General features: G+C 38.6%; 2 protein-coding genes and 1 long non-coding RNA gene across 6 annotated transcripts; 1 reads left to right on the top strand and 2 right to left on the bottom strand.

Moving 5' to 3' along the window:
• Positions 1 to 135: 135 nt before the first annotated feature.
• LOC116312169 (cytosolic phospholipase A2 gamma-like) lies at positions 136 to 12,881 on the bottom strand. Of its 3 annotated transcripts, none has more exons than XM_039611073.1 (15): positions 12,749 to 12,881; positions 9,888 to 10,106; positions 9,375 to 9,482; positions 8,896 to 9,038; positions 8,587 to 8,773; positions 7,400 to 7,502; positions 7,142 to 7,282; positions 6,421 to 6,486; positions 6,258 to 6,317; positions 5,316 to 5,462; positions 3,205 to 3,288; positions 2,925 to 3,079; positions 2,671 to 2,842; positions 2,398 to 2,582; positions 136 to 1,176 (listed from the first exon to the last, which is right to left on the bottom strand). In XM_039611073.1, exons 2-15 carry the CDS (start codon positions 10,029 to 10,031, stop codon positions 1,087 to 1,089), a joined length of 1,785 nt encoding a protein of 594 aa, XP_039467007.1. In that variant the 5' UTR covers positions 10,032 to 10,106; positions 12,749 to 12,881; the 3' UTR covers positions 136 to 1,086. The 3 variants fall into 3 exon arrangements, with proteins under 3 accessions (XP_039467007.1, XP_039467005.1, XP_039467006.1); XM_039611071.1 differs by having other exon boundaries at positions 137 to 1,176; positions 9,375 to 9,485; XM_039611072.1 differs by having other exon boundaries at positions 137 to 1,176; positions 9,375 to 9,485; positions 9,888 to 10,033; positions 12,749 to 12,876.
• LOC116312178 (cytosolic phospholipase A2 zeta-like) lies at positions 9,037 to 25,192 on the top strand. 2 transcript variants are annotated; one of them, XM_039611074.1, is made up of 16 exons: positions 9,037 to 9,063; positions 9,435 to 9,534; positions 12,099 to 12,137; positions 12,795 to 12,905; positions 14,898 to 15,040; positions 15,955 to 16,144; positions 16,259 to 16,364; positions 16,439 to 16,579; positions 18,169 to 18,234; positions 18,311 to 18,451; positions 20,149 to 20,295; positions 20,397 to 20,480; positions 22,681 to 22,835; positions 23,628 to 23,799; positions 24,316 to 24,484; positions 24,767 to 25,192. In XM_039611074.1, the coding sequence occupies exons 3-16, from the start codon at positions 12,111 to 12,113 to the stop codon at positions 24,783 to 24,785; spliced, it is 1,671 nt and encodes a 556-aa protein (XP_039467008.1). In that variant the 5' UTR covers positions 9,037 to 9,063; positions 9,435 to 9,534; positions 12,099 to 12,110; the 3' UTR covers positions 24,786 to 25,192. The 2 variants fall into 2 exon arrangements, with proteins under 2 accessions (XP_039467008.1, XP_031585394.2); XM_031729534.2 differs by lacking the exons at positions 9,037 to 9,063; positions 9,435 to 9,534 and having other exon boundaries at positions 11,462 to 12,137.
• Positions 23,707 to 26,438, bottom strand: LOC120439825. Its single transcript, XR_005612803.1, has 3 exons — positions 25,765 to 26,438; positions 25,435 to 25,496; positions 23,707 to 23,841 (listed from the first exon to the last, which is right to left on the bottom strand). It is a non-coding gene; the product is annotated as an uncharacterized LOC120439825 (long non-coding RNA).
• Positions 26,439 to 26,511: the final 73 nt, after the last annotated feature.

Raw genomic sequence — 26,511 nt, 5'->3', positions numbered from 1 at the left:
ATTTTGACAGTGAAATGTCTTTTTTGGTGGGTTTTTTCTCGGTGCATAGTTTTTAATATTTAGCTATCTTGCATCTAAAAATCACAATAATGACAAACTAAAAGACAAAGAAATAAGATGAAATAAAACAGTACATAACATGACACAGTCACTACACATAAAAAACCAAGCCAGGCTTAAGTTCTTAAATGCTTAATTAACTATAAATAAACATACACATAAATCATATATAATAAAAACATGTCAATTCTTAAAAACATTTTCATGCACTTGTGCACTCAGCACTTGGAATACTTGGTTTTGGGAGGCAATAATGTGACAGAACAGCTGCAGAAGTGACGTGTTTTAATCGCATGGTTCACATAACACTGTAGATAAATCCTTGCTATTAGGCCCTTGGCACTTTGGGAGTTGGGCCGTCTCCTCAAAAACACTTTTACCTGATAGGTGGGCAGGTATATTTCCAGCACTTTATTATGTCAGGTCCATTTGGACAAGGACACAGTGCTTGTGCAAAAGTATTATTGTGAGTATTATTATGAGTATTAACTCATTAAGCATTACAATCATTTTTTATAGATAGGCTCCTGTATGAGTTGCTTAAAGAGTGATTGATGAAAAATCACACACCTCTGGATAGCTCAAAATCGTCAAGATATTCTTTTTGAAATACATTGGAGGATTAACATTCCATCTGTTTTCAACATTTCTGGCCAGAGCATATATTAGACATTTTTCACAGACACACACAACTCCACCTCAGTCTGAATGGCAGCTCTCCTTTGGGTCTGAACTACTTGTGAGTTATTCTTATTCTGAATTAACCTTTTTAGTAAGCCTACTCAAATTTAAGCTGACAATCGGCACTTTGTAGTTAATTCTAAATTATTACTCACACTATTAGGAACAAAAAGGTGCAAATCCAAGTGACCAGACACTTAAAAACTCAAATGAACTGCAAATAGTGCAGTTACATGAAGATATATACTGTATAATATATATGTACTTTCAATTCCCCTGCTCGGTGCCTCACGGTGGTTGTGATCGCTAAAACAAAAAGACACATACGAAGCACTTCATAACAGCTTAGGGTTGAGCTGCTTCCTGTTTGTCACCTTGATCCGTCGTTTTCAGAACTCCAGTAAAGTGTTGCACATCTGAAGCCAGTGACCATAGCTGGACAGAAAAGAGACCTCAGAGGGTTAAAAGAGCATTCTTTTTTTCCAACCTCATCAAATGCTTACTCATAGGAGATTATTAGATCAATGGGATTTTCTGTCTAGGTTTGTGCTTGATGTGCTCAAAAAGAAGTCATACCCCAAATTTAATTGCATCTAATTTTTTTTTATAAAATATAAATTTCTTACAAAAACACAATATAAAAAGTTAAATCTAATGAAATCTGGTCAATTCAAATTTACTTGATTGTTATACATTCAGTTTATATCAAACATATCAGTTGCATTTTACTCAAAATTACTGCAAAAGAATCCTTTATGAGTGTACAATGTAAAACACATTTAGGTCACTGTTGTTGTGAAGCAGCACTTTATGTATAAAACTGAACTGAACTGGATGCTGCAGGTCAGGCCTGTTAGCTGTCAGAGGGCAGGTTTACACACACTTCTGAGCTGAAGGTTCACAGATTGACATTTGACTCATACTGGATATTAAAAGGTTGTTTTCATGCAAGTGATGGGGCAGAATCCACTGTTTTTTGTGCAAGAACGTGTGTTACAAATCTGAACACAAAGCTGCACTAGTCTCACAAGTGTTAAGCTTCCCACAGAGAACAGCACTTTAGAGCAGTTGTTGGGATAAGTGAACACAGGGGGACCTCTAGTGTCTCCTCTACATTATTATATTTAAATAACAGGAATGAGGACTTAGCCCTTGTATGCCTTTCTTGTCAGCAAGGTAACGCAAAAACTACAATTTAATGAACTGTTCAATTTGGTTTGTATCTGGAGTCTCCTCTAAAAGAATAAATTGGGTACTGGCCTTGAGGTTTGTGTATGCACTCTCACAGTGCCCTCCGAAGTAATTCAGTAATTGAGAAATAAAATGTAAAAGCTGGTGTGATGCATGATGTGTGAATTTTAACGGATAACGCATAATACTGGAGACCTGGAAACAATGAAGACAGAAAGTCTATATAGGGAGAAAAGAGGGAGAAGGAAGAATTGACAAGGGAAAAAGAAGGAAAAAAGACAAAGAGGATGACAGGAAAAGAAATGAGATGAAGCAGAATATTAAAGGGAAAACAAAGAAAATGAAGGAACAAAAAGAATAAACATGATGAAAAGAGAATGAGAAAAAGGAGAGAAAGAAACATTGTTTATAAATGTACTTTTTCTCATGCATGGGGGAAGATGTGTCCACCATCTAAATGCTCACCGGGAAGCCACCTGAAGCCTTGATGTGTCGGCGGATGACAGCCTTGGCTATTTCCCTGAGGAGAGTGTCCTTGCTGTACCTCATGTTCGCTTTCACCGTCTCCAACAAAAACTCAATTTTCTGCTGGCTGAATGGAAGCTGGAAGGTGGAGAACTCCTTCATCTTTGCTTTGAACTCGTTCTCATCTGGACCAGAAGAGAAGCGCTGATGATCATGGCTGACATTATGGGATGTTTTTTTCTTTTCTCTATGTGTGGTGTGTGTTTAATGAACCTTTGCAGTTCTGCCTGTTGAAGAGTGGCATGTAAACGATGGTGGGCTCCTTCTTTTTCCCCTTGAAAACATAGCAGGGCCTTGGCCAGTCTTTCTCCTTCAGGAATTTCTCCTCTAACTTTGGGAAAGGTTTCTTCAGTTTGGCTGCATAGTCTCTGGCGAGAATCAGAGTCTGTGTGGAGAATTTCACATTAGTTTTTACCGAAGCTGTGTGGATACATTTACGTGACATATCACATATGCTCGCACCTTACCCTGAAGGTTTCGTCAGCTCCGTATTCCAGAGCAATAAGGACGTCAGTGTCTCTCTTTTCTCCCAGGAAGGGGGGGTAGGGCATGTTTATCATCACACCAGCATCTATGAGCTGCAGAAACTCTTTAATTCTAATGCATGATGGCACGCTGGCATCTTCCAAAAAACATAAATAACAATATAGCAGCTTCTCATTCAGTTGCTAGTTTTTATCATCTATCAAGCAAAACATAGTACTTTAAAAAATAAATGTGTGGTAAAGTTTAAGAACATCAGTCTACCTGGGTATTGGTACAGGAAGTTTTCAGTTTTCCCCCATTCCAGTTTTTTAATCTGTGCGATGAGTGTTTGTATAAACCAAGAAACTGGGGAAACAAACCAAACAACATAATAAACACCTGAAAGCTGCAACTTGCTATCTGCATTTAATACATGCACCACATATGTAACAATCGTGGTCATTTGGACTCATTATCTGTTTACCAGATGGTCATGATCATATCGTAACATCACTCCTGCTTTTGAGCTGCACCGTGGACAACAACAGGGCTCAGGATATCAAACACACTGCTTATCTCACACCATCTTCTTGAACTAGCCTACCAGAAGGCCAACACAGATTTGGCCTTGGAAAAGTGGGATAAAAGAAACTGTAATGTGACCATGGAACAAAAGACACAAGCCCATTAAGCACAGGTCCTCACAGACCGACTGGATGGTTTCACCATACCAAACGAGCACACTCATTTGCAGAATTCCTCATTCAAAAACCTGCAGACCAGTTTCTATTTATCACACTTGTATTATCTGTGAAGGTTCTCAGTCATCCGGGTCATAAGTCTAAGGAGCTTGGAAAGCAAAGCGTCTGGACTTCTTTAAGTTTCCTTAAAGATGTTTCACCTCTAATCCGAGAAGTGAAGCACAACACAGAAGAGCCACTTCGATGGGACAAGACTCGGCTGTCCATCTGCATCTAAAGGTCAAAGGTTCGAGGATGCCAATGTTCACATTTTGGACAGAGAAGACAGATGGTTTGAAAGAGGAGTGAAAGAGGCATTCTATGTCCACTGTGAACGACCATCTTTGAACAGAGGCGGTGGTTTACAACACCAACTACACCATCTATAATCCAGTTTTGAGATCCCCTCCCAGACGCCTTACCACCCACTCACATCCTGGGCATTCTGCCCTCAGGAAATCACATGATAGGGTTGGTCAAGGTTTCACAATGGGCCCACCTGAAACCTTGGCTGATTGTGACCTACACCTGTTTTCACACTTTGGCTTGTGTGATTAGCTAGAGGATCAATAGGGGGTCCATGACCCTCTTGGGGGACACTCCCACAGGGTTTAAATCTGGGACTCTTCACCAGTTGCTCTTAGAACTGAAGAAGTTCTCGGGTGAGAGGTGAAATGTCTTCAAGAAAAGTTAAAGAAGTCCAGACGCTTCTTTCTAAGCTCCTTAGAATATAACGACATAGTTTCATAGTGGTGACAGTGTTTGAATCTTTTACCAAAACACAAACTACTCACTCATCAGCACTCCATCTTTTGAGTCTCGTACTCTTCTCGAGCACTCTTTTTTTTTTGCTTTGCCATCCTAAACATAATTTATAATACTGCTGCTATATATGCTGAAAAATAAATAGTTACATTTTGTGCAAATGACAGGCAGTGAGGTCAGGAAGTACCCAGCATGCCCCTCTGCCATCACACATTTTAAAGATATTTGAGACTTGTTTAGCCTCTGACCACACATGATAGAAAATGATTATTACAGTAAATATGTCAATTTATGACACAACAACAGCAGACAAACCATTGTAATATCAATGCCGGATGAAAATCAGTGTGAATTTGATAGCAGTGTCACTGATTCAGGACATGCAATGTCCCACTTGTATTGATTACATTATATACCTAAAATGCTGACCATTTATACACCATACCACACTTTCTGACCATTACAGGCAGACAATGTACTGTCGAGGTGCTTTCAGTAAACTGCATGCAGCTGTCAGTGTCAATGCATGTCATAGCAGCGGCTCAGTATTGTATTGTATTTTGACTCTTCTGGATGTATGACTCATAAATGTTCTGCTTTAGTTCCCTCCATAAGCTCTCATTCATTTTTTGTTGCACAGGCACATTTTACAAACATTAACGTGCCAGCTTCTGACTTTGTTTTTAAAGAAAGTAAGAAGTATATTGTATCTGTAAGTCTGGAGTTGGTAAAGACCAAAAACAGATGGAAATGCTATATAAATAAAACTGAATAGAATTGAATTAAAGTAATAGTCACAGCAGACATTGTGCCCATACCGTCTCACTCTCAGCTTTCTTTCTGGTAATACTGTGTTGATCAACAAGTAACACACTTTATATTACTGACCGTAATATCTGGCTGGTCCTTCATCCATATTCTGACTCCACAACTGCAAGGAGGCCAAGGTTTTCTGACCCCAGTCCTTAAAGATCACATCATGCAGTTCTAAGATCTTCATCTCAGATGATGCAGTGTAGTTTAGTTTGATGCCCTCTAAAAAATAAGATGATATGTTCACTTTTAGATGAATCGTTTTCACATTAACAGTCAGTATTAACTGAAGCAAACAGTAAAGTGTTTTCTGGACGTCTGTAGATCAGGTTGTTGTTATCACTTATGAGTCCAAAAACTGCAATGGTGGTACTGGTACAATAAAACAGCTTTCAGGTGTTTATCCATTGCTTTTTGTCATAGCTGAAGTTGTCTTGTGGCACATATTATTTGGGCAAACACCAGCAGTATAGATGTTTTGGGCTTGTTGTTGACTCTTTAAATTAAATTAATTTGATTTAAATTTAATTTGATCTGGACTGACTTTATGGCACCGGCCAAACTTAATATACTTGTGATAAAACACTGTTTACAGGTTGCTCATGATATTCATATGAAGTGCACACTCAGGATATAACCTATAAAACATAAACTAACTGCTATAAACAAAGCAGTTTTATTTTTTTACATAGTTTGATGGCAAATGTTTCCTGGCTTTTTTTCTCAGATTAAAATATTTTCAAATGGAATAAAAAAGTTAGGGTGACCAGAAGGTTCTGGGTTCGAATCCACACTTTCTATGGTCTTACTATGTCTGTGTGGACACTCTGGGTACGACAGCTTCCTACCACAGTCCAAAGACACGCATGGGGTTAACTGGTGATTCTAAAAAAACTCGAGGTGTGAATGTGAATGTGAATAGTTGTCTGTCTCCGTGACCTGCCACACAACTCTGAATTGGATAAAGGGAAGAAAATGAATGGATGATCCAGCTATAGTAACATGTAATGACTGTACCTTTAGTCCAGAGAAACTCCAACGGGTTGTTTTCATCAGTAGCTTCCTTCCCCACTAGAACTGAACACATACAAACAGTTGTTTAGTTCTACTGTTGCATATTAAATACATTTAGCAAATGCTCTCTCATAACAAGACACATTCAAGACACACAGATTTCTACCTTTTAACCAGTCAAGAATATAGTTCACCAGACTCTCATCATCTGCTAAAGCACTTCCCACTAAGCCTGCAGAACAGACCAGACACATAAAGGAGACACACTGTGAAAACATTAATTTTAATAATAAAAATAGAACAATATACCTGTGAAAAAACTGTAAATAAAAAGAATATTAGGGCAAGGGAATAGTGGAAGACACGTGGGAGGTTCTTGGCACTGTACAGCAGTCTGAGGACAGGATTTTGCACGATGAGCAGCGCAGTTGTACACAGATATTCCTGAGGCTCCACAGAGAGCCACACCTAGGTACCCGCATCACACTGACAAGTATCTACTTGTCAGTGTGATGCAGTTGTGTGACATATATGAGTTATCTGTGTTGAATGACCAGAATAATATGATTTACTAATAAACCCATGATGATTAAATTATTTTGTAGAAACACTGAAAATGTCATGCAATGCAAAAAGCATCTTGCATGACCTCTTAACAGTGATAACAAATGTTCATTTAATTATTATTTGATCTCTATTTGAACTGTAAATAAACAAAATACATGAATTTAGTGTTTGTTGGCCAAGTATATTTTGTCTCAGGCTTACAGCTGTTGCACCAGCTGCGTTATTCAATGCTCATGACACAAGATAAAAGTTATTGTTATTATTACATTCCTTTGTTTTGGGGGAGTTGGTGTTTCTAGCAGAGAAAGAGATGGATGCACCTTGCAGCGTGACCATGTCTAGTTCTGGCCCTTTAACGTCAGAGCCGGCTCCGTGGATTCTGCTGCCCAGGTTTGTAGTGTTAATGAAGAGACCTACATCTATAAAGCCAGCCTGATGAGGAGTCATCTCAAACCATTTGCCTGAGACAAACACAGAAAAACAGAAGCAAAAAGACTGAGGAGTGACTCTAAAGAGAGCAATATACACACGAATAACATTTGGAGACGTATGTTTGTGTCATTGTTTGTTTTTAGTACCTTTTTCAGAATCATGTTGCAAGCAGTTTTTGTTCACTGTGCTGTAAATGGGATAAGGATTGGTGATGCTTGTGCCATCCTCAGAAAGACTTCGGACATCCAACTGACAAAAACAACGAACCAGATAAATAAAAAACAAAAATAAATAAATAAATAAACCGTCAACGCTGAACTGAGATAAATGAAATAAATATAAAATTAAGACCGGGATGGATCATGTTGCTTTAGGAACATAAATTATGAAAACTAGCAAGACCTCTCTTATTTGAAGTCTGATAAAACCTTATTGAATTCTTACGTGATATTGCATTTTTCTTGCTGTAACTGCCTAATAACCTAACAATGACCTGAGAGCAATCCACACCAGCTGCATTGCAGAGCATTGCGTCACTTCATACACATCAGTGGTTGCCCCCAGAATGCATTGTACAGACAGAAGAATCAGGAATGACACAGTGGAAAGGATGCAGTAATATGTATGTCACATGGAGCATGTGATAACATGGTCACAAAGTGAAGATGGGCTTTTTAGCTGGAAACTCACCCTGGACCAGTAGAGGAACTACCTGCTGAACTGGATTCCATCTCAACTGTCACTCCTACTCATTCTGTTTTCCCATAATGATTTTTTTAATGTTATAAAAGGTTGATTCTTGTTTGGGCTCATAGTGAAGTTTTGCTCTTCATCTGTTCATCTGTAGAATTTAATTATGGTAATCAAATTATACCAGAGAGGATTGCATTTTAGGTCATCAGGTGTGTCTTCTGGAATTCTGCTGTAATCTTACTTTCCTGATTTGCATTTGTGTAGCTCACAGCATTACCCTATACACTGTAAAGCCTCTGCTTCTCCTGAAGCTTAATTTAGACTTCTGTGTTAAATCTATGATGTAACCTAAGGGCAAGTTATAACAATATTTATGTCTTTTTTAAAGCATCATAATACAGTGTATTCTGATCATGTTGTGGGTAGTGATAGGTAGATAAAGTGAGTACACTGACACCTGGTGGTTTAGCGCAGACTTTTAGCATGCTGTATGGAGACACAAGCCTTTCTGTCATTATTAGCATAATGTTTGCATTCATTCATTTATTCAGTGCACAGGCATCCTGTAGTGTGAAGCCACATTACCGTGTTTCTGCATTTCTAGAATAAAATGAATCCAATAGATTATTTTCGGCTGTACCTGTTTCATGATGAAAGCAGAGGTTAAGACCCCCCAGATGTCAGTGAGAGAGAAATGACCATCTTTTGCCCTCTTGGCCAAAAAGATCAGAACATCTGTAAACTCAATCCCAGGCTTCAACAGCCTGGACACAGCATTGCCCATGTTGGTGCTCCACTGGTGGTCACTGTATAAGGTGGCCATGGACCTGAGGGAAACAGACCACAAAATACTCACCCCACACACATTATAAGGAACTATTCAGCCTTCTAGCTAGTAAAGTCTATCTAACCAGTTATGTATGGCGTGACTCTGTCTGTACTTGTTTACCAGGCAGACCCAGAAACTCCTCCCAGGTAGAGCACAGTGTCCAGCAAACCGTCTTTTTCCATCTGAAAGAGGGATCCCATCAGACCCACAGCTGCTCTCTGACCTCCGCCTGACCCCAACAGTGCAATGTGAGGAACCATATCCTGGTGAAAAGAGAGAGAAAAATAGGTGGGTGATGGAAAAATAAAGCTACCCAGCGGACAGATGAGTCAGTCCAATGAGAATGAAGTGCTTTGTTTGGTCCAGATTTCTCTGATTTCTAATGTGCATGTTATCCTATTTAATAATTCCTGGAAAGCAGACAAGTCAAAAGATCTTAAAGTGATCAGAAATTTATGTTATTTTACTGTAGTTTACATATATACTGTATATATGGAAAAGCTGAAACGCTGGCTGGCACTGAAAAATAAGCTACTGACAAAGAAAAAGGGAAGGAAGAAAAAAAGACTTATGACTTATGTATTTGAGAGTTTTCTCACCAGTGTACATGTGATTCCCAGTTTATTGAGTGATTTCTGAACTACTTGTTTCCTCCTCAGGACAAATTCCTGCTCTCCAGCAGATAAGGATTGTGACTGATGTACATACTTCTGCAACACACAAGGCAGTATTACAGGACGCACATAAGAAAACTTTAAGGTTGGGATCTACAACATAAATATTAACTGTATAAAGTTTCATTTTTAATATACACTTTAAAGGTTTTGTCATTTTAAAAAAATGACAAAAAAAGTAGATAAACTTGTGTAAAAACATTGAATTTCTCTTTAATGTTTGACTGTTTCTGGATCTTGACTGTTTCATAATGAACATCATAAAAGCCAAACATTATATCTTTCTATGTCATTCTTGGATCTTAATGTTTGATTCATAATGCAAACACAACAAGAGCACTCAAACCTCTCTGTACATGATTAAATATGAAACATCAGGACTCATAAGACCTGCTTCAGAAGACATTTAGCTTCTGTGGACTGAATGATTTTCTTCACCTTGAACTCTGAAAGAGCTGGATTCTTCTGCTGAGGGACTGTCCACAGGTTCCTCCTGTTGTCCACAGGTAGTCCCATAGATCCCATCATCACAATACAAACACAGAGCAGACCAGTCGCCCGGCTGGCATATCCACACAACATGGCTGGATGTGGACGCAGCAGAGTAAAGATTTTCCTCTAGCTCAGAAGTCCTTTTTATGTCCTACTATCAGGCAACTTCATGGTAAATTAGAACAATGCTGACGTCAAACAGACATATCAGAAAATGATACGGAGGCAGAACAAGTTCTGTATGTTCACATCTAAATGTCCTTCATATCACTCTAACAGTGCATTTATCTGCAAAGCAAAACATAACTTTTTTTTTCTTGTGTTGTAATTTAAATAAAGCCTTTATTTTCTTGGGTAAATTTTTTGGGAGAAAAAAATTCTTTAACTATTTTACTTTTGAATTTATCCAGTCATTTATAGGCCCAGTTCTGCCTCAAGTTGTTATTCAAAGATTTGTATAGCACTTTTGTCAGACAAAGGCTCACTGCTTCAAACTGAGAAAGAAAATATATATATAGAAACTGTAATTCAAACTAAATAAAATATAAAAGAAAGTATATAAAAGTATCTAAAAGCCTGTGTAAAAAATAACATCTTTATGTTTTATGATCTAAACATGACCTCAATGTTAGCAGAGTGAATAGTGCATGGAAACCATGGTCTCCAAGAGTCGTTAGGTGAGTATGAAGCACGACCTGAAGACCTGACACAGTGAGAGGAGGAATATGTCTGTATACAGTCTGCAATATATGTTAGTGCAAGGCTCTGAAAGTGAAGATGCAAATTTTAAAATGTATTCTAAATTTAACTGAGAGCAAATAAAATGGGAGTAATATGTGATCTCCTATTAGTCCTGGTTAAAACTGTTGCAGCAGCATTTTGAACAATTTGAAGGAGTTAAAGATGTTTTCTTAAAACAGAAAGAAGAGAATTACAATAACACAATAATCTAAATGAGAGGAAATTAAATCATGAATAACCATTTCCTTTTCAGCTTAGGACACAACATCTCTCAGTTGAGCAACATTGTTCAGATGGAGAAAAGGAGAATGGATCAGAAAAACTGACAACAGAACCTAAGGACCCAACAGATGCTTTAATCTTTAGGCTCAAACTGTCAGGAGCAATAAGCAGAATCTCAGGTTTTCTTCATTTAGCTGCAAGGAATTTACAGCTAGGTAATCCTTAATACCTCCAAACAGTAATATGGTAGAAAGGACATGTGCTTTAAAAGAGTAACACAGCTGAATATCATCAGCATAAAAAATTTATGAAAACTTGGTAAATACATAGCAAGCAAAGCAGAGACCCCCGTTTAGAAGTTTGCAGGTAGTGTGTAGATGAGACTTGGTTCAACAGGGACATGCTTGAAAAATGTAAATTATTACATAAGAGCAAACAGAATTAAATTTCTTTCAAAACAATGATTTGGGTAAAACATCTATAGGAGATGACTATCATTGGTTATCTGCTATGTTCTCCAAAAGAAGCAGAAAAAAATAAAGCTTTCCACTATGTTACAAGCCATTAAAAAGAAGGCTAGATGTTGGTGAAGCTGCCTGAACATTTTTATTTTCCCTACAAAAATACTGGTATATATGGAGATGTGGGAGTTCAGTTCAGTTCAATTTATTTACATAGCACTGCTTTTGACCAAGCACAGCGGGAAGGAAAAACTCAATTTTAACAGGAAGAGACCTCTAGGAGGCTCAGGCATAGCCATTTGCTGCCACTGGTTGGGGGTGACGGTAGGAAGACAGGATAGCAGACACACTGTGGAAGAGAGACTGAGTTTAATAATAAATAATGATTGATTTCAGGGTGGTGTATAAACACATAGTGAGTGAAAAATGCGAGTGAAGAAGAAAAAGCTGATTTTACCATAGTATTCCCATATTAGGCAATACTTGTATAAATGTCCCACACATGGTAGGAATTAACATTCCTCTGTGTGTTTGGGCTCATTTGACTTCTTCTGAACAGACAAATTTAGCTAGAGAGAAGCTGACAGAAACAAGAAGTTTCCCTGCGGGGTGAATTTACCTTTGGCCTTTAATTTGAAAAGAAGGTTGTTGTCGCAACATGCAAACAGGACTAACAGGTTTCATGAATGCAGTGGTTTGTCTTTGCCTTGTGAATTCTGTCATTCTTTCACAGGCAGCGGATAACATGGAGGGTAATGTAGCTCTGTCTGAGGTGAGGCATAAATGAGAATAGATTTGAATTGACTATATGTTGCATGGTCTATGTAGCAGTTGAACATCTAAATTATTAAGTTAAAGTGCCATTTAGATCTATTTTGTATTTTTAAAATAAAATTCATGGTACTTTATACTGGCTTTGACTTGAAAACAGTGTTTCCAAGCCAAATATAGGACATTATACTTAATTAATTCTATCTAACTGTAGTTACTTTACAGACAAATAATCTTGGATATATTTTTATATATGAAGACTCAAAATAAGGAGCTAGCCTGAAGAATATGAAAGTTATCTCAACTAGGTATGATTATGGAAAAAAATCTAATTCTGAAAATGGGCTATTATGCATTTACAAATATAATTTCTATCCTGCCATATTTCTATATCACCTTTTATTAGATGATTCTTATTTCCGTTTATACAATGTGGATGAACTGAAAAATATTAGCATTCATATACACTATCATAAAAATATTCCCTGGGAAATGTGAGGAAAAAGTGAATATGCCTTCTTTATAAGGTTTCATATGATATTACTCTGCTGCAGCATATGAATGTACAATATACAATATGTGTAATACATTTCAGTGTCTGAGTCAGCTTACCTCTGGGTTGAAGTCAGTGCTTCTCTGTCCTTGATTGTTTTTGCAGAGACCTATCCGTCAGTCCCACTCTTTGTGTGCTGGTGAAAAGGAGTATGTGCACAAGAGGAAACAAATAGTTCTGCATTCACTTAACACTCTGGAAATCAACTGTACAGCTGTAAGATAGAAACTGTCTCCTCATCCTTCTGTCCCCCCCCCCTTTCTTTTTTTTCCTTTGACTTTAATCTCCAGCTCAACTTACCTCATTTTTTTTTTCACCAAATGTGTGTAGTACTTAAAGTATATGATAAAGGAAAATACACTGGGTGATACTGTTGTACTTAACAACATGTGACGTCTTTTATAGTAAGGAAAGCAGAGATGATGAGGAGAAATGAAGGTGGTGTGTTAACAAAACAGCAATATAAATATTAGGTCAACCAGGTGATTTTTCATAAATTCTAATTTGAAAGCATTGGAGCAGCAATGAGAAACCAGGCTAGCCAACAAAGCTGCTGACCTCTCAGCTGCACAGCTAAAACCATTGTTAATGGGACCCAGATATGTCCATGAAATTAAGAGATGCAACAGATTCCGAGGGAATTGGAGACAGGAAGATTCAAGCCTGCCTTACAGTCAAGCTAACGTAACTTGGATGTAAGTTAAAAGTTAACACGAGCCAACGATGAGAGAAAGCTTTCGGACTGAACACTTTTTGCACAGTGATAGAAAGAGAGAAACAAATTTATTTTGGTTTTAACTGATATACATTTTTAGATTTCATTGAGCAAGTACTGCTTGCTTTGCTTTCTCTGACAGGACATCACTGGTTAATAGCCTCTTGTTTACATTGCAAATTATAGAAACTGTTATGGGTTTTTTATGCGGAACTTTGGATCCAGTTTGTTTTGGTTTTCTAACTTTGTGTTTTTTTTCATGTCTTGATGAATTATTATTAGCAGTAGCAGTAATAGTTTGAGCTCCCTTAGTGTCACCCTGTCTGTTTGTCCTTCTGTCCGCCGGGCACTATTATCATATTTAGGCTTAGTTGTGTCCTCCTGTTCCTGTTCTTAGCTGTTTTGCTTTGATATCTGGTTTTCTATCACGTCTTTTTGTGGTTTTTACTTCCTTTTTGTGTAATTATCTTCATCTGTGTTAATTATAATAGTCGTCAGTATATTTATAGTTCTGTCATTCACTTTTTTAGGTGTTTTTTATATGTTTTTTTAAGCTGTTTTCCCAGCATGCATTTGTCTGTCAATTTGTTTCTTTACATTTATGTTACTTTCCTTCTCTGTTGGATTTGTGGAGTTCTCCTGGCAGTCTTGTACAGTATTTTTGTTGTATTTTATAGATGGGCTTCAAAGGGGGAACAACAACAGGGAAAAGAGGTTCTTTAGGGTGTAGTTTATATATGGGCTTTTTAAAAAAAACATTTATGTTTTGGTAAATATGACCAAGTAGTTTTCATGCTTCAAGCTAATCAAGCTATAACAGAGAACTGAAAAATCCCCAACAAAACCAGCCAAACAAAAACATAAAGGAAAAACTAAATTTCTTGAAAGCTTTTCTAGCAGACACCCCTGAAGCCTTGATCTTTTATCTCAATGCACAATGAGTCAGGAATATAATTTACATCTATAGATGCCACATTGAAATAGTCCATAAAGTGGGCCCAAATGCAGACAATAAACTGAGGCAGAGTGACAGCTAGATAAATGGAAAGCTAAAAGCAAGAAATCAACAGGAAAAAACACCATAAGGCACAGTAATTCAAGGGTGAAAAGACAACAACACTATATACATACCAGGGAGATAATAAGACACAAATGAACTCAATCAAGGCAAAAATGTATGTAAAAAGAGAGAAAGTTAGAGGAGTAAAACACAGAGGAAAGAAGAAACAGTATACAGGATGAGCGCAGGATTCAGTTCCCCACATCGTTTTGTTGGCATTCGTTGGCATTTCGTTGGCAGATGCTATTAGGTGAATTTTAAGCAGAGGACCGCTAGCTGTTTCCCTGTTTGCACATTTTATGATAAACTGAGTTACAGACAGATGGCTGTAGCTTCAGATTTACTATAAAGATGTGAAAGGGTTATTAATTGTTGCATCCAAAAACTTCAGTGCAGCTATCAAATAATATCTCTGCTTCATATTTTCATCCAGGCTTCAGTTCCCCACATTGCTCTGTTGGCATCAGGTGGGGGTCAGCGAGCAGCTGTGGGTCTGGTGGGTTTCCTCCATCAAATGGAAAAGGAAGGTCTGCTGGACACGCTGCTCTACCTAGGAGGAGTTTCAGGGTCTACATGGTATAAACAGTGACACAAACATTAAATAGAATTCTTTATTTACCAGAATATATTATAAAATAGTCATTACAGTAGCCAAGTAGAAATAACATACTTTAGTGCATATACAGGCATGTTCATTGATATATGGTATGTTTTTCTATTTATGTTAATAAGCTTTTGGCTTGACATAATAAGATTTATATTTCTTTTAGATTATCTTGTGATTACCAGCTCCCACGAACACTTACCACTGAAGAACTGAATGTACCGAACCCCCCTTTTTGTACCAGTTGTATGATTACTTTTATTGGTTCATTTCTTTTTGGCTCCGAATGAGCAAACAGATGCTCAGTTCAATTCAGGATCATTTATTTACTGTCAAATCACAACAGCTGTCACCTCACCTTTGCATTCTGTAAGTGCTGAATGCAAAGACCCTCCAGTATTCTGGAGAAAGCACCAACAATTAAATGTGCTCCTATAATCAAGCAATTTGTGAAGGTGGGAGGGAAAAACTCCCTTTAACAGGAACAAAACTTTGAGATGTCAAGGCTTGGAGAGTAGCAGGCTACTTGCATGTTTGAAGCTTTGTAGTGTATGTACACCCACAGCATGTGGTCAAAGCAAAGCTTGTGAAACAGGCTGCAAATGCAAAAGAAATCAGCAAAAGAAGTCACAAAACATAAAAAGTGACCAAATAATAGAGTGTTTTATTCTGGTAAAAATCACTGATTACAGCAAGACACAAAATCCTGGACAGCTTTTTACAAATTTACAGGTAGACAAATCATTATCAAGTCTAACATAAAAAGAAGACAAGAAGAAAAAAAAATAACAAAGGGATCACTACAAGGTGCAATCACCTTATCTGCAACAAGGTTTTTCCTATTGACGTCTGTCTTGTATACCTGCCTGACTTGCTTATCTGTTAGGTCCATGGCCTCCTTGTACAATGACCCACAATTTAGCACCAACATGGATGCAGCAGTGTCCAGGCTGTTAGATTCTCCGAGTGTTAAACTTGAGCAAGCTGTGGATTGGTTGGGTGAGAGAGCAAAAGAAGAGCACTTCTCTCTTGCTGATATCTGGGGGGTCTTAACTTCAGCTGGAATTATGAAACAGGTACCAGTGCAAGCACAAAGACATACTATAGTTCATATAAATCTCATTTGAAATTCAGTTCTCTCTCTGCTGTACAGACTAAGGCTTTCAGAGAGATCTCTTGTGTTCCATCAGATGGACCTACGGTGTCTTTCAGATGAGGCCAACAGGAATGCCACAAACCCTTATCCCATCTACTGTGCTACTGAAAAGCACTGCTTTACTCATGGGCCTATAGAAGGTACATAGATACATAAAGACTTGTTAGATTATCCCCTTATTAAGTGGTTTATAACGCACTCTCGCATCTATTAGGAAAATGGTTTGAGATAAGCCCCCACGAGGCTGGATTCACAGAGTTGGGTCTCTTTATCGAAACATCTCTCCTGGGCAGCAAATTCCAAAATGGAACGCTGCTGGAGAAAAAGAAAGAGATGGACATGGTCAAGTTACAGGGTGAGTGTTTACAGGCTGAACAGGGAATATGAGATCGGTTTGATGATGACTAGAATATGTACCTGATTTTATTTTCACTTTCCACTTTAAACCACCAAAAGAACCACCAAAATTGTTAGTATCAAAAGGGCAACATGGTAGCTCAGTGCTTTCTATTTTTGCCAAGTCAGTACAGCGTAATTTTGTGCAGTCTATATATTCTTCTTATGCTTGCAAATGTTTCATCACAGTTTCAACTGTTATAGCAATGTGCCCCTTCTGTAGATGCCTAATCTCCTACACTGATGCATGATAGAAATATCATAACATCTTTGCTGTTATTTGTTAGGGTTTATACGGAAAAACTAAAGTGTAGCTTCAGGATAGTGGGTCTGGTTTAATTTAGTGGCCCATCAACCAACCAGCAAAGAAGAAATCATCTTTCTGATGCTATTTACACGTGCACTTAGAGTAGGAAGACCCCAGAAAACGATTTAGGGACTGAGAACAAGAGCTGCTGTATATTTGTCTGATCTTATGGCTGCAGAAGATTGGACAAGTATACAGGCGCCAGACCATTTAAAGATTTAAAACCCAGTAAAAGGATTTAAAAATAGATTCTAAATTCAATTAGAAGCCAGTGTATGGAGCCAGGATATGGAGGGCCAGGAGTGACAAAATTAAATAAATACATCATTAAATAATTATTTAAATGTTTTATTCATTAATTAAAACTGGAATTAATTAGTTAATTAAATAAATATTTAAATAATTAATTAAGTGATGATTCATTTCATTTACAACATTTAATAAATCATTTATTTATTTATTTATTTGCAATTTTATTTAATTAATCACACATAATGACAAATTTAGAGCCATCCATGACTTAACATTGCTAAGACAAACTAGCAGGAGTCCAACTGAAGAGCTATCATAGTGATTCAAAGCTAGATAGAGCTGACAAAGAAATGAAAGAAAGTGTTTTTAGAAAAATTGTTCCTGATGGCAGGAGATGAATGAATGAATGAAAACAGTAGTGGCCCAAGAATAGATCCCTGAGGCACGAAAGTGCCAAGCCAGAAATTACCAAACAATGCTTTATCGAGAGATCAGCACGTCGTGATCCACAGTGTCAAATGCAGCAGTCAGAGCCAACAAAACAAGCAATACATGTTTACCACAGTCCGCTGCTAACAAAATATCGTTCAAATTTCAGTGCGACTATGACCCAGACTAGTTTTCTCACTACTCTGATAACTTTAGATCCTTTTGAAGATTATTGCATGAAAACTCGACAGCACTTTCCAGTTATGTACTCAGTCTGGGGACAAATACTAGAAAAATATTGTGAGAGTGACTGTCATACTTTTATATGTCTAAAAACACATTAGAGGAAACCAGCCAAAGACGAGCTACAAATTGGAAAGTATGGTGTACGCAACTTCCACTGCCAGGAGTAAAATGTAAAGCACAAGTCAGTGTAGATGTTTCCTCATCTGTAGGAAGAAATAAGTTTCATTCTTAAATATTAATACAGAAAATTTTCAATGTCTGATGTAAAATACAAAACATCTATAAAAATGCCTAATCATTTTCTCATTGTACAGGTATTTTAGGCTGTGCGGTAGCTGATGAGGAGACTCTCAGAGACTTTGTCCCTCAGTGGCTGAATGGTAATCACAGTTTGAAATGCATACTTGCTACATGTATGTTGGCTGTGTCATGCTAACATGTGTGTGTGTGTTTTAGTGCCTGGGCATTTGGACAGTGCTGCTAAGGAGTACCTGCGTGTATGGAACATCCTTGATAAAGTGATAGCTCTGACCAGAATAACTGTTAAGGACACTACTGCTCTGATGTACCTGGATAAGCTGCAGAAAATCTTAGAAGGTAAATGTTTCCAAGAATGTATTATGAATTGGGTAGATGTGAGTAGTACCCCAGCCAGTCACGGCAGATGGCCCCGCCCCTCGCTGAGCCTGGTTCTGCTGGAGGTTTCTTCCTGTTAAAAGGGAGTTTTTCCTTCCCACTGTCATCAAGTGCTTGCTCATTGGGGGCCATCTGATTGTTGGGCTTTCTCTTTAGTATTGTAGGGTCTTTACCTTACAATATAAGGTGACTGTTGTTGAGTCACCTTATATTAACTGAATTAATAGAGTGTAGCTAATGATATTTACAGGCCAAATAAAAGTTGGAAAATAGAACTGAATGTCAAAAATTTATGACATTTCTTTCCCACATAGCAAGCTGGTCTGGCCCGGATCTGGTATCAAGTTGGCACTGCTGGCTGACTTCTGGCATGATAAGACGTATGTCATCCAGATATGGGCCAGGCCTGGCATAGATGGCACTGTCTATGTGATGGCATGCCACATCCGGCTCGATTGTGGTTTGGTTTATGTGGCCCAGTCTCATAGAAAACAGGCCTGGCCCGGATCTGGCATCAAGCTGGCACTTCTGACTGACTGGTGTCATGACAGAGTGTATGTCAACCAGATGTGCACCAGGTCTGGCAATGACGCCGCTGTCTATGCGATGGCATGCCATATCTGGCCCAATTATGGTTTGGTTTATGTGGCCCAGGCCCATAGAAAACAGCACTGGCCGGGATCCGGCATCAAGCTGCCACTTCTGACTGACGGTTGTTATGGCAGGGTGTATGTCAACCAGATGTGGGCCAGGTCTGGCAATGATGCACTATTTATGTTCCTATTTTCCTATTTTAGTTAGAAGTCCCAAATGCCATGTTGCAATACTATACTGCTATGGTAGCCAATGTTTCAAATGCAGGTTTGACAGGTTTGTGAGTTTACACTTAATCCAAAACCTAGTGAGGGTTTACTCATCTTTGCCAGCAGGTGGCTGTAGCTCAGGTGGTAGAGCAGGTCACCTATTGATGGGAAGGTTAGTGGTTCCATCCCTGGCTCCTCCAGTCTGCGTGTCGTGAAGGTGAATGTGTATGGATGTAGTTAGGAAGCACTCAGTTAAGAGTAAGTGTGTGGTTGGGTGAATGTGGCATGTTGTATAGAGCCCTTTGAGTAATCTGGGAGAGTTGCAAAATACTACATAAGAATCAGTCCATTCACTGTCCGAACAGAGTTTTGTCATGTTACTTTTGCACTATTATGCACATGTTGTTATTACATGGCTTAATTAAATTACACATTAGGCTGACATCTGGGGTCAGAGCTGAAACTGTTCTGGGCCAGCACAGGGCCAGCAGTGTGTCTGCAACTGGCCCGTGGCTGCACACAACTTACACATGGCCCACATACCGCAAAGAATGACGGCCCTTTGGTGGCCCAGACCAGGTTTGCCAGAGGTAATCCACACATGGGCCAGCACAGGACCACCAGTGTGTCTGCAACTGGATTTGTGCTGGCCCATGTGTGGGCCACCTTTGGCAAACCAGATCTGGGCCACCAAAGGGCCGTCATTCTTTGCGGTATGTGGGCCATGTGTAAGCACATTGTGCCGGCCAGATCTGGACCATGCCAATTTTGCTATGTGGGTTGTAATGCAGTAATCATACAGCAAATGTCTATCTGAAAATGCCGCAGTACCTATTAGACTCTTATCGTTCCCAGACAAGGTAAATCATAGCCAGACTGAGTCTGTGGAGGCAGCGAGTATGGAGGAAAGAAAAACTCTTTTTAACCGGTGGAGTCAGGAGCTGTGGGCGGCAGTTGAGACGTGGAGCCAAAGTTTGGATGATGGAGCTTTCAAAACACACGGTCGGTGTACAGTATGGCTGATAAGCACACAGGCTTGTCAGTATTGGAGAGGAAAAGACCATTTTTATTGTACTCTATTCATGTCAATGTATTTCTCCCAGTTTCTTTCCTTATAAAAGAAGTAATTCCCCTGATTGCTGAGTGGAAGTGGGGAACAACTGGAAACTTCCTTTACCAATACCAAGGTGAGTCATACAACTCAAGCAACAATTATGACCCATTCCCACTGAATGAGTCATTTGTCACATAAAAACATCGCAAAGTGAAAAAGGACTAGTAGTGATACTATTCCTATTGGACACATGTGACAGATAAGATTAGAAATTCAAACATTAGGATTCATCTACTCTGGGAGTGAATTTCAGTAGAATTAAGGGTTTTAAATTGGATCTAAAGACACACTATTTGTAGGTTTTTGTTTCAAATAGCTGCTAGCACAGTTTATTATGTGTTTGCATATGGATTGTGATCAGACGGAAGAATATTCGTCTGAATTTTCATGACACATTTAGTGGGAACAACCTTTAGAACAGCTTTGAGTGCAAAACTACTACAAATTTTTGTTTTTATTAATCCAGTTAGGCTGTGTCTTGTATTTTTTGGATTGTTTTAGATGAATATAACTATTACTACATATGAAGCTACTGCTAGCAGTTGGTTAGCATAGCCTATTTTAATACAAAGACCTTCAGCCTGGCTCTTTCCAAGGACAACAAAGTCCTGTTCATCCAGCCATAAAACATCTTTCTACATGCATGTCAACCACTTTTAATAGCATCTAACTTCTACATTCTACGTGAACACATATTCTACATCATTTATTTTGAAAAATCAGTGCCACTTCTGAACTTGTCCACTTTTGTAAACCTGCATCTATCTACATCTACAAAGCTCAAGAGGCTACCAAGACCAATCTATTACCATGAATTCCCATCAAGCCCTCCAACCTTAAAAAACGTTACTCACTTTGGGGTGTTTTATTTATTTATTTATTTGTAAGTAGTCTGATGGGTTGTCTTGGTCCAGAAGCTACTGCACTTTTCACTTTTTCCAGTGGAATGCATGTCAGCTGAGTAGGTGGTCCTTTAATGTGACCAAGGATATGCTAATAAATGAATGAGGCTGTATGCAGCCCAGACCACCTCTGAATGTGCATCCACAGTGAATCTGAGGATTCACTCACAAAAGTAGTTAGAGCTGTATACTGGAGCCTGGATAACCCAAATGCCTGTTTGGCAGATATGAACAAGCCAAATTCAGTTAAACACATCTAAAGCTCAGTCAGTGATTACAGGTAGTGAAATAAATACCTGGGGTCAACCATACGAATCAATCGACAAGACAACAAAGGACAAGCTGAAAAAGAATGTGCAAGCAGAGTGGAGTGGGAGGAGACGGGTGTCAGTGGTGATTTGTGACACAGAGATAGAAACAAGAATGAAAAGGAAGGTCTACAAGGTGGTGAGAGCCGCAGTGATGTATGGGTTGGAGACAGTGGCACTAACAAAAAGACAGGAGGTGGAGGTGACAGAGCTGAAGGGGTCCAGGGACTCTGAATTGGATAAGCAGAAGAAAATGGATTGCTAGCACTGTCGCATCACAGGAAGAAGCCCCTGGGTTTGAATTCACTCAGAATTCAGTTTACATGTTTTTTTTTTCAGTTCAAAGACATGCATGAAGTTGGGTTAACTGGTAATTTTAATGATTGTAGCCCTGCGGCTTTGTGTTAGCCCTGCAACAGATTGGTGACCTGTCCATGGTACACCTCGCCTCCCTGCCTCTAGCAGTTTTCCAAATCAGAGAACCAAGTTGGGTGCTAGATAACATTAGTTTAACTAAATGTACAATCTTTTATGTGTTTTATCAACTAACAAATTAAAACAAATCTAAAATACATAAAACATAATAAGAAAATAAGGAAAGACAGACATCGAAGGGAAAAGGCTTCCAAACTGGATGACAGTGCATGGTAATAATATATATGTTCATTTTCTGTAAAAGATGTGAATATCTCTATTTATTATACTATTCACTTTGACCTCCTGAAAAATTAGTTATCCTGATCTTTTTGAATTTTTAGAGGTGCTGGTAGATGGACAGATCGGGCTAATATTCATTATTTCAGTATACCAAATTTCCCCTTGTGGGACAATTAAAGGATTATTCTATTCTATTCTATTCTATTCTATTCTATTCTATTCTATGTTATGACAGAGCCAACTGCTGCTAGCATTAGCTTTATATTTATTTTTGCAGACTTAATGATATCGTATTGTTAATGGCCACAGTGATGTCCATAATGGTTGCAAGTGCAATGAAGAAAATCAAATGAAGAAAACTAGTGAAAGAAAAGCTGATTCTCTTTCTGTCTCTGGTTCTGGACAGTGTCCTCTGTTCCAGCTTGCCTCTACTCTAATGAAAGACTCCAGCTCATAGATGCTGGACTGGTGATCAACGTACCGTACCCTTCATTTCTAGGAGACAAGAGAGACATTGACCTCATCATAGCCCCAGAGTATAGTGCTGGAAATATGTTTGAGGTACTTTAAGATGTGTGTGTGAAACTAATCAATCATTTTTATAGTTTAATACAAATATTTATATTCTCCTGAAACTGTGTCCTGCTGCATATACTGCAACCAGCCCTTTACTGAACAGCCATAACTGTGCACAGCCATGTGGAACGAGGCCGTGGGGGAAAATATTTGCCCCCTTCCTGATTTCTTTATAAATATTTCAAATCATCACATAAATGTCAATATTAGTGAAGAAACAACTGCCAATGATTTAGTTCCCAAATGTATATGTATTATCTTATCAGCCTTAAACTAAGGCTGGGCCATACTGTCATGTAAGACCAATTTGTACCACAGTGTGTCTTGAACGGAAAGGCAGAGGAATCAGTGATGAAAGAAGCTATGCTCAAATGCAAAAGAGATGCAAAATATTTTTCAAAAATGAACAAAGACTTAGACAACTAATTACAGCTAACTGATTAATTTAGAATCACCAATTAATCTGATGTGCATGTCTATAGACTGTGGGGTAATGTGAACACCAGAGGGAAACCTTGTAGACAATTAGAATTCTTGATAAGTCCTAATGAACTGTTTTCTTTCTGAGAAATAGCTTATTGACGATCTTTAAAGAATTTGTTAACTGTTAAGCTGTTAATTAAAACTTCAAAATTCTGTTTCAAGTGTGCCTTATTAGAAAGTTTCAAGGTGAGAGATAAAAAATAAAGCAGCCACAATCCCTCAGGTGTGATTTGCTGCCCACATAGTACTTAGTGCCGCATCTGAAACTGTGTTGAACTGCTGCTTTGTGATCAGACTCTGACTCTTGCCCGAGACTACGCGGCCGAGATGGAAAAGCCTTTCCCCGAGATAAATGACACGATCCTGGAGGACAGAGACTGGCCGAAGGACTGCTATGTGCTGGAGGGGAAAGAGAAGGAGCCCACAATCATCTACATGCCACTCTTCAACAGACGGAACTGCAAAGGTCTGTTTCCAAATGCACAGCTGTGTTTTCATTGTAGCTGAGCTGCAGACAAAAAATAAAAGGTGTCAGGGTGTATCCAAAGGTATTAAGCATGAACAAAGGAACTACTGAAATGGCAGCTTGTCAACAAAGAGACACAAAAACACTGAACTGACTAAACAATTTTCAAAAACTTGTAAAAACATAGACAGACACACCACACTCTAAGGGAGAATTCTTGAACAGCAGAAATTGTGGTAGCCATAAATTCAAGGAGAAAAAACAACTTTTATAAGCTTTATTTTGGGCCACGGTTAGCAACTGTGTTGGCAGTTTGTATCTCATTTTACTGATAATTTACTCAGCTCAAACATCTTTTAAAGATATATAAAAAATATATAGCCTTATTTGCTATTTGTTGTTGCCAAAGAGGTCCAAAAGGTCTAAAAGAAAGAGGAACCTACACAGTGCCGCAAACTGAAGCTTATTGTGATAAACAGAACAGGTGATTGAGGCACTTTACTGCTTTTTTTATAGATGCAGAGGAGTTCAAAGCAAAGATGGATGAGTTCTCCACCTTCCAGCGTCCCTTCAGCCAGGAGAAAATGAAGTTTGTGTTGGAGACGGCGAAAGAAAATGTGAAGAACAACAAGGAAACTCTGCTGAAGGAGATAAACAAGGCTGCTCTCCGCCGACATAATAAGTGGTAGGGATAGCTTCGAGTGCGACGGGGTGTCAAGTGAGACGGAGCGAGACATAAAAGAAATAGGCATAATCTTGCGTTGCTGTCAATGTAGGTCACTATTCTCACATCTTTTTTCAGCACGTCATCTATGAGGTCACTGTATGTCTCTGTAGAGAAGGCTGACGCGTAACAGAAGTAAAAAAAAAGTCATATCTGTGTATTACAGAAAGATGTGGATGGAAAATGGACAAATGTGTGACTTACAGAAAAGCTAACACGTCCTCCTTTTTTTCTCCTTTATAGGAAGGCTGGCGAACCATAGCTCGGTTTCTTGTTCTGGCAGCGTGAACTAAAATCTTTGATTCATGATAATACTAACTGGTGATAATACTGAAGCTACATGAAAACAGAACCCATATATAACTCATCATTTAAAGTACTGGCAGTGTGTTATGTGTCTTATTTTTTGACCAATGTGCAATGTGTATGCTACAGCAGCAACAGCCCTTTTCTTCAACTCCAACTATTCACCATTATCTGGAGCAGCTCTTATTCATATCAGTATTTGGATGGAAGAATTCAGTCTGATCCTTGTGTTCATCTTAAAATGTATTAAATCATGCACGTGACCCCCCCCACCAAAACAAATAAACCCCACAGCGGGACTTCCAAAGAGCTGGGCTATGCTATCACTGAGTTTAACATACATAAATAAAATGTCCAACAGTTTGTGCTACAAGTAACTATATGCATCACATCCACAACTACAACCTGTGAAATGAACAGTCCTAATAAAAGATGCCTGTATCTAAGTCAGTCCAGTGATAACTAGCTGACTAGTTGTTTAACATAATTTATCATGAGAGAAACAAAGTTCACATTCGTGTAAAACCTTTATAAATAAAAAACAAACCGAAAACATGGCTATTTTTAACAGAAGTTTTAAATAATAATGTGAACATCTTTCTGACCTTGGTGTGTTTTCCCCCTGGCTTGTAGCTGGTAATTGACCTTAGCAATCCAGACTGCCCTGCTAAATAAACAATGGGAAAATTAGTAAACAGTAAAACAGTGAGTAAAATGTGGTGGTGATCAGAAAGTGCAAAAAACTTCTTCTCAAAGTGCTCTTGTTAATATTTATTGGTGCACTATGTTACATTTTTAATAATATATGCTAGTAAAAAGTGACTGATACACGATACCCATGTATGATCACCGATACTGATGATATCAATATCATGATGGCATTTTAACACACTTAATGCAAATGTTATATAAAGTGTAGTTACAGAATTCACAACCTGTCATGTGTTTGAGGAGAATGAACTCTATCTAAGCTGTAGTCCAAAATGATGAACTACTTGGTGGTTCAATCCCTCCCTGCTCCACCTGAAAATCACGCTGATTAACGAACTTTTATTATGAAGCCACAAGCTGAGCTTTTTCTCCGTCGCCATGTTGTTTGTTGTACGAGAGGAGCAAGGCGTGGATCGAGACGGGGTTTAGTTATAGTAACTTGCAGCTAACGCCAGAGGTCGCACAACTTCCACGGGACAAAGTCAGAGCGTGTTTATGTAGGTCAGTACAGCCAAAGTATCATCTAGCAAGGCCATCTGCAGACAGCACGCTGCAGCCAGTTGGCTGCTTTGTGGCAGTGTTATTGTATCTTGGTCTAACTCAGTGAGTGTCAGCAGTCATTGTAGCAGAATTTCAGTCCGGAATTTGACTTTTTAAACGTGGAGGTCGGAATTAAACAATGTGAACGTTATTGTTTCTGTTAGTTTTTTAAGTTTTCTTCATCCATCCATGTGGACTTGCTCTAACGCACTTTGCACGGCTTGCCAGTAACACCAAATATGTTTCAGCTTGTTTTTTAAATGATCCTTCTTTAAGCAGTTATTTACAGAGCACTGGTTTTTCAGACACAACCCTGTCACGTAGTTTTATCTTGAATGTGCGTCTCTCTCTGTCAGATTGTGCGCTCTCGGTTCGTTTTGCATCGTCAGTGAAGTTTTGCTGATCTGCTGCAGGCGGGCGGTGCGCCACAG

The sequence above is a fragment of the Oreochromis aureus genome, linkage group 4, assembly GCF_013358895.1.
Source record: "Oreochromis aureus strain Israel breed Guangdong linkage group 4, ZZ_aureus, whole genome shotgun sequence".
Lineage (NCBI taxonomy): Eukaryota > Metazoa > Chordata > Actinopteri > Cichliformes > Cichlidae > Oreochromis > Oreochromis aureus.
The sequence above is the reverse complement of the archived record's forward strand: the minus strand, read 5'-3'. Positions and strand labels throughout refer to the sequence as shown.

Bases quoted from the DNA above. Each gene is read 5' to 3' on its own strand.
- LOC116312169 (XM_039611071.1), bottom strand. From the start codon at position 10,031: ATGTTGTGTGGATATGCCAGCCGGGCGACTGGTCTGCTCTGTGTTTGT. The intron at 2,583-2,670 runs GTTCATTAAACA...CTTCTGGTCCAG, and splicing joins CAACAGGCAGAACTGCAAAG to ATGAGAACGAGTTCAAAGCA. The intron at 1,177-2,397 runs GTGAGCATTTAG...TTTTCTGTCCAG, and splicing joins AGGCTTCAGGTGGCTTCCCG to CTATGGTCACTGGCTTCAGA.
- LOC116312178 (XM_031729534.2), top strand. From the start codon at position 12,024: ATGCAAACAGGACTAACAGGTTTCATGAATGCAGTGGTTTGTCTTTGC. The intron at 15,041-15,954 runs GTATAAACAGTG...CTTATCTGTTAG, and splicing joins GGAGTTTCAGGGTCTACATG to GTCCATGGCCTCCTTGTACA. The intron at 20,296-20,396 runs GTCGGTGTACAG...TATTTCTCCCAG, and splicing joins TGGAGCTTTCAAAACACACG to TTTCTTTCCTTATAAAAGAA.